The 9,922-nt window shown below is 40.5% G+C and overlaps 1 protein-coding gene across 1 annotated transcript; it reads right to left on the bottom strand.

The window, feature by feature from the left end:
• Positions 1-609: 609 nt before the first annotated feature.
• nab2 (NGFI-A binding protein 2 (EGR1 binding protein 2)) lies at positions 610-9,922 on the bottom strand. The gene is made up of 7 exons (XM_061688883.1): positions 9,800-9,922; positions 7,662-8,576; positions 7,436-7,569; positions 5,465-5,516; positions 4,743-4,857; positions 4,460-4,645; positions 610-897 (listed from the first exon to the last, which is right to left on the bottom strand). The coding sequence occupies exons 2-7, from the start codon at positions 8,568-8,570 to the stop codon at positions 800-802; spliced, it is 1,494 nt and encodes a 497-aa protein (XP_061544867.1). The 5' UTR covers positions 8,571-8,576; positions 9,800-9,922; the 3' UTR covers positions 610-799.

Genomic DNA, 9,922 nt, shown 5'->3' with positions numbered 1-9,922 from the left:
TCAAAACCCTATATTGATATATTTTTAAACCTTAGTCACCTTCAATCTTAGTTTAAAATGTATTGGCGTGTAATGCTGTTCTGATGATGCATATTTGGCACAACACATAAAACAAATATAGATGAAAGTGAAGTGCAGCTGAGCCAAACGTCTCTAACTCATCAAACCTGATTTCAACCCAAAAGGCAAAGTTCTTACTGAGCTTAAAAAGGAAAAACTGTATAAAAGATTTAAAAAAATAAAAAAATCAAGCGAAAACCTCTAGTATGACAAAAGCATTATATATCGTGTGTGTATATACACAAAATAAAGATAAAATCTGTTTTTATGTTGTATTTCAAAACAGATGTTAAGACTGACAGGATGCAAGTCACCATCATTGATGCATTTTTCTCTTTTGACTGTTTCCTGAAAATGAAAATCAGCAAACTGCTCTATATTTTACATGCTTGAAAATATTAATAAAACTTTTCTTCTTGCAGTGTTCTACGCAGTGATTAAAAAGGGGGTCATTTCCAAAGTTGTAGTGCCCCCTTGTGTGTTGGGGCGTTTCATATCAAGGCACCACTAACATGCAACATTGCTCATAATAAATAGATGGATCCAATATGCAGAATGAATGCTTTTAATAACAAAATGTCCATTAACATGTCCAAACAGTTCACTGTAGGCTTATAATGTCATCATATGAAGTTGATGGTGATGTTATCGCCATTGGATGCTCTTCATGTCAGTGGTGTCCTGAGCCCGTCCTTGGCCGTGTGGATTGGAAATTTTAATTTTTATTTTATTTATTTTTTCACTTCCCTCTGTGATTGGTGTTTTCTTTGGTGATGTTTGGGCTGATGCTCCGGCACACTGTGATCGAGCTCCGCTGCGGAACTTTACTGGCATGCTCTAAGGAGACAGGAAATGGAAAGAATAAACACATCTCTCACCAGATTTAAAGCTACATTATATAATTTTAAATATGATAGGTTGGGTACATTGGTTTTTATGAGGATTGTTATAAAGAAAATAACGTCACTGCCATCCCCACGGTGACTAACATTTAACTTACTTTAGTGGTCTAAAATATTATGTGGACCAGCCAGGACGCTTTTCATGTTGCTAGCAATAGCATTGATGCTAATGTTACTGTTGTGCTTGTAAAAATACCAAAATGATCAAACCTTGAAATGACATTGGTTAGTTTATTCGTGCTTTGTCTCATTAACTTTGCTTCTTTAGGTACAGACCAAGTGATTGTTGGTTTTAGTTCCTTTCGTCTGAAGATGTGTTCACGAAGTGCCACAAAATGTCAGTGTTTTATTGTTTTCACATTAGCAGTTATTTTTTTACACTTGTTTTACAGTTAAAGGGGAATTAACTATTTTTTGAAAAAAAAAATAATAATTTCGTCATATTTGTTAAAACTGTCAGTTTGACCCGACAGCAGTACATGAGCCTTCTGTCTCTGATTCGTTGTTTTGCTTCTTTTCAAATTTGAGGCACAAGATGGGGTCAGTGAGGGATGATTTTTTATTTTTTTTACAGATCATTTTACTCATGGACTACTGTCAGGTCATACTGACAGTTTTAACAAATATGACAAAAAGTGTTGTTTTTAAAATTGCTAATTCCCTTGGATGTTAAAACTAGATGTTCAGTTAACAACAATACTGTTCAGTTAACAATACTTTAATGGTGGTGACTGTTTGACCTTGGAACATTCATTCATTCATCTTCCGTTCCACTTATCCTCACTTGGGTTGCGGGCGTGCTGGAGCCTATCCCAGCTATCTTTGGGCGAGAGGCGGGGTACACCCTCAACTGGTCGCCAGCCAATCACCTTGGAACATATTATTTATAATTCCATTATGTGGAGATATTTTTTTCAGTATACCCACAAATTGGAGGTTGACGGTTGTGTTTGACTTCCTTCACCTTAGCCTGCTTGCCATGCAATTTATATTTACGCTCTCGCTTTACTTGTAGTGGCCTGAGAGGAAATCACACAAAAAGTTATTCCCTCCTGGTGCTTTAATGGCTTTCTACTATTTGAGAATCACTGGGGACTGACACGCCGCAGGCAAACACTTCTCTAGTCCATAAATGGAAGTTCAAAGAATTAAAGAAGTGAGATCTCTCTAATACACCCCTTGGGTTCTGATTTGATACAGTACTCTATTTAATATGACTGGACTGCATTAAAGGCTAAACCTTAGTCACCGCCACGAAGTGATGTGTTTTAAAGTCTTTGAATAATAGTTTGGGGAATTCAGCAAGAAACACCCCCACATGGAGTGAAGTCATCATAAGTTGCCTGATAAACATCTTTGCAGTTGAATAACAGAAAAAAAAAGTCATAAAGTCAACACATGAGCAAGTAATGAAGGTTCATGTTCACTAAATATTTAATCAGTAACTTGTGTATACCCTTATATGCATAGTCTGACAATTTTACTGGTCATATGACAAACAGGAACATTCACATACATAGATGATCATGACTAGATTGGGCCAGAAAAGATGAGGATTTATGGGAAAACATGTTAGGAGGAAGTGAACTAAAGTTGGAGTGAAAGACAAGAATTGAAGCAGATTGACGTCAGAGATGAAACGTATGTCACTTTTTTTTATTGTTGTTATTTCTGCAGTCCTTGTGGTTGCGGGAGAGGAGGAATAAAAAAGACTGTGCCATTTCGCAGCCCACGGGTTTTATTTTGGTGCACTGTCACTTGGTGAGTCAATGCAACGCCCCTCCAATTACCTCCCACTCCATCGCCCCCACAGCCCATCCTCCCCGCCCCTCTGCCCACGCAGCCAACGCACTCTGACGTCAGTTGCCGCTGAGGTGGCGACGCCGCTGCTGGTGGTGGGGGTCTGATGCTGTCGCCCACAGAGTACTTCCTATACCACCTCCCTCCCTCTTCTCTCCCTCCATCCACGCCCGCTCATGTCTTGGCCGGAATCCTTTTCCTCGCTCTGGCTATTACAACTAACTTGTACACATCACTTCTTCCTAATAAGGCAGTGTGATACCAGGAAGAGACCTAACGCCTCTCATATTTACTTGACAATGCAACACTATCCTCTCTAATTTGGACTTCGGAATGTGTCTGTCTGTATTGAAACTTTAATTGCACCTTGCAACTTTAGTCAGTTAAAACACTTTAGTGGGGAAAGGTTAAAAATTGTATTTTTTTTTTAACTAACCTAAACAGTATAGATTTTTTGGAAGAACTAGTCCAGTCTCAGGAACAAAGTAATAATAAGTCGAAACACATTTTCGGTAGAACACCTCATATAGACATTCACAGTCATGCATCATTTTGGAATGTGAGAGAAAGACGAAGTCAAAAACCCACACAAGGAAATGCAAACTCCACATGGGAAGGTCGTTACCACTAGTTCACTGTGCTGCCCCATGCGTAAGCATGTCATATGTTATTCTCCAACAAATTGCTAACCGCTAAGGGCAAGACAACTTGCAAAATTAGAACAACTAAACTACATAACCATTGTCGTTAACGTTTTAGGATAACTTCATCTCGAGGTAACTCAGCTCTATTGTCAAAACTATTCAACTAACATTAACCTTAAAAGACATTATAGGAATATCACACATTATTATTGAGGCTAAACTTTAGCCACTGTGATGCTGACAAATGACAGCATGGGTAAAATGCATATTTGTTGAAAACATTTGCTATGATATGTGTAAAACCCGATGAACTGCATAACAATTGCGCAGTGTCTAACAACGAAATGATCAACATGATATCCTTCAACTGTACCCCCTTTTACACTGCCTGTACTGTAAAAGCAGTAATTTTTCCACCTTCCATTCATTTTCTGTAACCGCTTATCCTCACCAGGGTCATGGGTGAGGTTGATCTTGTCACAACTGACATTTTTTTTTTAGAGCAGAGAGAGGCAGGCTACAACCTGGACTGGTCGCCAGTCAATCGCAGGACACTTATGGATAAACAACAATTCACAGTCACATTCATACCTGTGGACAATTCAGAGTCTTCAATTACCTTAGTTTACATGTTTTTGGAATGTGGAAGGAAGCCAGAGTACCTAGAGAACATGCATTCTCAACACAGGAAGGCTGGACCCAAGATTTGAGCCTCAAAGGTCAGAACTGCGCTGCATATACTGTATGTTAACCGCTAGCTCACTGTGCTGCTTGTAAAAGGCAAAGGTGGATGAATGCTGGGCCTTCTGTTACAACTCTGATGTAGTAATTTTGCTGGATCACTCTATAAAAAAGGCTTGATTTCTTTTGTGGCCTGTTTTGTTTAAGGTATACTAATTGGTAAGCTAAGAATGGACACGAAATATGCATACTGTAGAGTTTGGGGAGTCTCATTGTTTTTTCCAACTTGCAAAGAGACGGGCAAATATTGCAAAACAGTCGTTTATTCTGTTGGCAAAATTAAACATAATAAGTTAATGTTTGAAAAGTCACCTGTGGAGTGAGTTCCATCTGACCCTAATTTGACCTTGGCGGCCCGGTCATGCGACACCATGCGAGCCAATCGCAGCCCTTCGTCCATAAGCGTTTGTTGCATGAGATGGCGACTCCAAGGGGTCTGGTTGGAGCTGTCGGTGGGGGGGCACGACGATGGTGACTGGTTGCACTGTGAGCCCATGTCTGACAGGATAGACAGTAAGGGAATATGGTTCATGGAGTTTTAGAGGCAGGAGGGACATCTGGAGTAAAAGTCAGAATAACATCTTTTGGTGTTTACCATGTGAAACGCTGTCTGGACTTTCTGCAGACAAGCTGTCCTCATCGGTCCTCTGGTTTAAGGTCTCAGCGCCGTCCGTTCCGAGGAGTGACGAAGTGCTCTCAGGCACAGTCACCTGGAATTAAAAACACATTTAGCTGTTAAGAAACTTTTTTATTATTATTATTTCAGTTCCAAATATACAGTGTTCCCTCGCTATATCATGGTTCACCTTTTGAAGATTCAGTGCATTGCAGATCTTTGTTTCATATTGATATTGCGCATACTGTAATTCACCACAGAGTTTGAGTTCATGCGATGTTTTTTTTGTGGTAAAGTAAACACTTTTTAGCCTAAAACATTAAAACTATTTTTAAAAAAACTAAAGAAAAATTCATTAAAACACATATTACAAGGAATCAAATGTACATAGTGTACAGCACAACTGTGCATTATTACTGTATGTTTAAGACTTTAAAAGGTGTTTCAGAGTATAGAAAGTGTTTAAAAGAGTATTGTAGATGTTAATAGGATTGTGGTGAAGATTAATAAGAGTCTGGGGAGGTTCATACAGCTTTAACATATGTATAAATAATTATTTTTTAAATATGTGGTTGCTGCTTCACAGATTTCATCAGTTGCGGGGGTTGTGCAGAACCTAACCCCCGCGATAAATGAGGGATCTCTGGACACAAATGTTATAATCACAAACACTCTCACAGGAGGTTTTTTTGTCAACTCACTTCAAGCCTCGCTCTCTTCTGGAACGGCGCACTGTTCTCCTCCACGTTTGACCTGCAGAGAATGACAAACAAAATGTTTATTTGACCTTTTTGACATTTAAACCAATGCATATAAAAATGTTACCTACAGTGCACGTACATTCACTATAAGCGTTGTAGCCAATGTTTTAACTTTACAAAGATGATGATGCTTTGTTTTGATTGAAACTTTTAGAGAGTTATTCCATCCATCTATTTTTTATAACGCTTGTCCTTATAGGGTCACAGGTGAGCTGGAGCTTATTCCAGCTAACTTTGGGTAACCTGGACTGGTTGTCAGTCAATAACAATCACAAAACAACCACATTCACACTCTTAACAATTGCCCATTTAGTCTTGAATGAACCGAGCATGCATGTTTTTGAAATCTGTGAGGAGCCGGAGTATCCGGAAAAAACCCACACAAGCATGGAGAGAACATGCAAACTCCACACATGAAGGCCTGAGCCAGAAGTTTTGAACCAAGTCAACAGAGTCACAATGGAGCGTCTCCCCATAAAAAAAGGTACATTCCAGCCATCTTTGATCGTCCTTTGTGAACCAACAAGTGGCCTACTAACATACTGATGGACTGACAAACACAAAGATAGTGACTCTTGGTGTAGCGTTATTGTACTGTTGCTATCTTCGTAAGGGCAATACTGTCTGTCCACATCTTGTATTGGATTTCATTAAACTGGAACAAGTACACCTAATGAGTTGACACCTAATGTTGTGTTTAGGTTCACATGGGGTTTATGTTGTTTTTAGATATTTCAATGATTGACTCCCGCTATGCCTCTGCACATTAGATTACACTGTGTTAAAATATATATATTTGGAAGTTGCCCATGTTTTTTCAACTGATTTAGGACAATTTTGCATCGCTGAATCAGAAAATGACATCTGTTTCTTTTTTACAGGTCAGGGTTTTATGCCAAGTTGTTAACCGTTTATTAATCAAATGTTACAAACTTTGCTTATTGTAAATTGAATAGTCCACATTGATAAAAGCAAGTACCTGTCAATTGAATGTTACGTCATCGTTATTCAAAATTCAGGGCATGAACCTCTGTTTATTTGAACCTCTCAAGCGAAAATACCTGTACATGTAGTAAAGAAACGTGGCCATAGTTCAAAATGTTGACCTGATTGAGCAAAACCAATGTGATATTTGGATTCAGCACATCAGAATTGTCCTAAATCAGCTATAAAAACTTCAACAATAAATGTGTTGTTGACCAGTGTTATCATATGTGCAGTGGGAAATTATCCACTTTCTTTTAATTGGTCCAAGATTATTTATAACCTATCTATTCTGCTCTAATTGCTAGAGGACTATGCATCTTTTTGCACAATTGTCAATAAATAAATAAATAGTGCCGGCATTACCACATTACTGGTAACCTTTTATTGCTCAGTGACTGTTGTTGTTTTTATGTCACAATAGTGTTCTCTGTCAATTGACTGTCTGTTGTCGTACTTGAGCGGCTACAACTACTGGAGACAAATTCCTTGTGTGTTTTTGACATACTTGCCAAATAAAGGTGATTCTGATTTAATACAAATAATGTATCATTGTTCATCTATCGATGCAAGTGACGTATTGTGACGATCATAATTAAATGCTCTTCCATTAAATGGCAGGACCACCAAGGAACCTGTGAATTCACCTGTTGCCATTCATACAACAGTATTTGTGTTCAACTAAACAAGCCCATACTTCACACTAAGTCAATTTGTAAGTAAATCGGGATGAGATTATTATTATTTCAGTAGTGTATATATACTTTTTGTGACATTTTTGATTGGTAGTGTGCCCTAAATTTTGTAAAATATGTGCCTTGGTGCAATTAAGATTGTGAAACATTGCCCTGTTCATTCCTTGCCTTTCTGTTGCAGCAGGAGCATTGTTTGTGTCGCTGAAAGACAAACATGCTTTTTTTTTTTTACCTTGCATGCTTGAGAGTGGAGGTGTAGGCACATTTTCTCGCCACCTGCCGAGCCAAAGAGAAAAGTTCCACCCTCCTGAGTAAAAGGGCGTTGTCGCGCATACAGAACTGGGCGGCAGCCTCATTGATGATCAACTGAGGAGAGAAGAAGACAGATGGAAGCTGTGAACATGACACAGCCAGGTGACACACGGGTATAAAACAACTGCGCGATTGGGCTGTTTTACCTCATGCTGTGTGAGTAGCTTGCCTTCTCTCCGCTTGGAGTCGAAGCGTCCGTAGATGAGACTATACTTGCGAATCTCCTCTTCCTTCTTCACGTCCTGTGAGCCCATGTTGAAGATGTGTCCCACGGTCTTTGCTATTTTCTTGTTTATCCTCAGGAGACTCTTCACCTCCGTCTGATCGGAGCGTGGCAGAGTCCTGAGGAGTCTCTCCACGCTTTCCGCCACGGCGCGGCTCGTCTCCCCGTCCAGTTGTCCTCCGGGCCAAGCCGACAGAGGGGTGGGGGCAGAAGATGAGCTTGGAGATGTGGAGGGACCGAGGGGACATACGTGTAGATGTGGCGGGCTGGGCGGATCCTCTTCGATTCCTGGTGCAGAGGCGAAGGTGCCGTTCCCATCAGGCTCTGGGGTGAGCCAGTGTGGGTCCATGGGGGACAGTTTTTCCCGGTAATGTGAGTCTGGCGGCTGTGGGGAGGCCTGAGAGCAGGGGCTCCGGGGGCTCCCACTGTGCATGGGAGTAAGACACGCCCGATCCTCCCGCTCGGACGGTGACCCCGGCTGCCCGTTGCTCAAAGACTTCCTCGGTCCACCCGCAGATCCGCTTGGACCTGTGCTGTCCACTTTAAACAGCGGGATCCCCCCGAGGGAGGGCAGGCTGGAGACGGGCTGGCTGAAAAGGGCAGGATTCGCTGCCCAATCTCGGAGGGCCTTCTGCAGCCTACGCACATGCAGTGGCTTGGTGGCCATGCCGACCAGGGCCATGATCTCCAGGAACTCGTCCTCCGCCGCCTCGCAGAGCTGCTGCACGTCATCGCCACCCTGCTGGATGAAGGTTTCGTAGTAGGCCAGCAGGTTGGCCCTTTGCAGCACCCGATAGAGCTGCAGCTCCCCAAGTGTGCGTGGCAAAGACATGGCACGCTGCACACAAAAGATGAGGGCAAATGAGACACATTGACCTACTTGCAGCAGGACTTGTAAATGCTATTATCTATCTATCTATCTATCTATCTATCTATCTATCCATCTATCTATCTATCTATCTATCTATCTATTTGTCTATCTATCTATCTGTCTATCTATCTAATCTAATCTTATTTTATCTAATGGTTACTTTTGAAGCTAGTTTATTATATTGGAACCATTCAGACTTTTTCACTACAATGCGTCACTTATTATTATTATCAGCAGAGGTGGCAAAGTACTCACACTCTGTCAATAAGTAGCAGTACTATCTATTTGTGTGAAAAGACTGATTAAAGTAGAAGTACTGATTCAACTTCTGTACTTAAGTAAAAGTAAAAAAGTAGGCTGAGAAGTACTTGAGTACAAAACTAAAAATTTATTATTTCTGTCAATTATGCACAAATAATACTTGTTTATATAACTTGTCACAACAAAAACTAAATCTGCACACAAATGTTTCCCTCTTTTATTAAAGTGCACATTTCTTTGTACTGACAAGAAGAACAATTCTCTTAAATAAGGCCATAGATGGGGAATATCTTGCCTCTCTGAATCTGTTGCCATTGCTGTTAACAGAGGTTGCGGAACGGGCCCCCCGCCCCACACACACTTTTTTTTTTAGAAGTGCCCCTATTTTAGGCAAAGCGGGGGGGCAAAAAAAATTGTTCAGCAGCACCAACCAAAGAAGAAGGTTGATCAGCCCCCCCCCACCCCTGCCCCCGCAAAAATAATTTTAGGAGGAGAAAAGTGCTCCCCTGGACTGAAAAAGTGCCCCATAACCGGCATTTTTTAGGGTGTTAGGGTTAGGGTCCCTTGTTCATGTTCCACCATGTCGTTGTCATTTAAAAAAAAAAAAATTTCCACCTTATAAGACCCCAAGATCTCAGTCAGTGAAGATCTTAACCACATTTGACTACCTCCCTCTATTCGGTTCTTTTTAACGTGTTGTCTTCCACAGACTTTGAAAAACAGTAGGAAGCCTCAATTGATTCTAGAACTAGAAAACACAGATATGAAATGTACAGAGTAAAAGTCAAATGTCATCAGAAAAATAAATACTCAAGTAAAGTACAGATACATGAAAAATCTACTTCAGTATAGTAACTACACTTTTAACTTCCCACCACAGATGATCAGCCATTTAGTTAAGAAAGTGTTGCTATCGTCATGGTTCTTACCTTCTTCGGGTTAGGAAGCAGAGTGAAGGTGCTCAGAAGTCTCTCAAGCAACAGATGTTTCTGTCAAAGAACAAACAATCAAACAAGCCTATCATCATTCATTTAGTCAAAAGAAGTATTCAA

The sequence above is a fragment of the Phycodurus eques genome, chromosome 10, assembly GCF_024500275.1.
Source record: "Phycodurus eques isolate BA_2022a chromosome 10, UOR_Pequ_1.1, whole genome shotgun sequence".
NCBI classification, from domain to species: Eukaryota; Metazoa; Chordata; class Actinopteri; order Syngnathiformes; family Syngnathidae; genus Phycodurus; species Phycodurus eques.
Note: the sequence above shows the minus strand (reverse complement) of the source record. Positions and strands in the feature narration are given on the sequence as shown.

Coding starts and splice junctions, on each gene's coding strand:
- nab2 (XM_061688883.1), bottom strand. CDS start 8,570: ATGTCTTTGCCACGCACACTTGGGGAGCTGCAGCTCTATCGGGTGCTG. Junction 5,517..7,435: donor TCCACTCTCAAGCATGCAAG/GTAAAAAAAAAA, acceptor CATTCTCTGCAG/GTCAAACGTGGAGGAGAACA. Junction 898..4,459: donor AGATGGAACTCACTCCACAG/GTGACTTTTCAA, acceptor CTGTCTCCTTAG/AGCATGCCAGTAAAGTTCCG.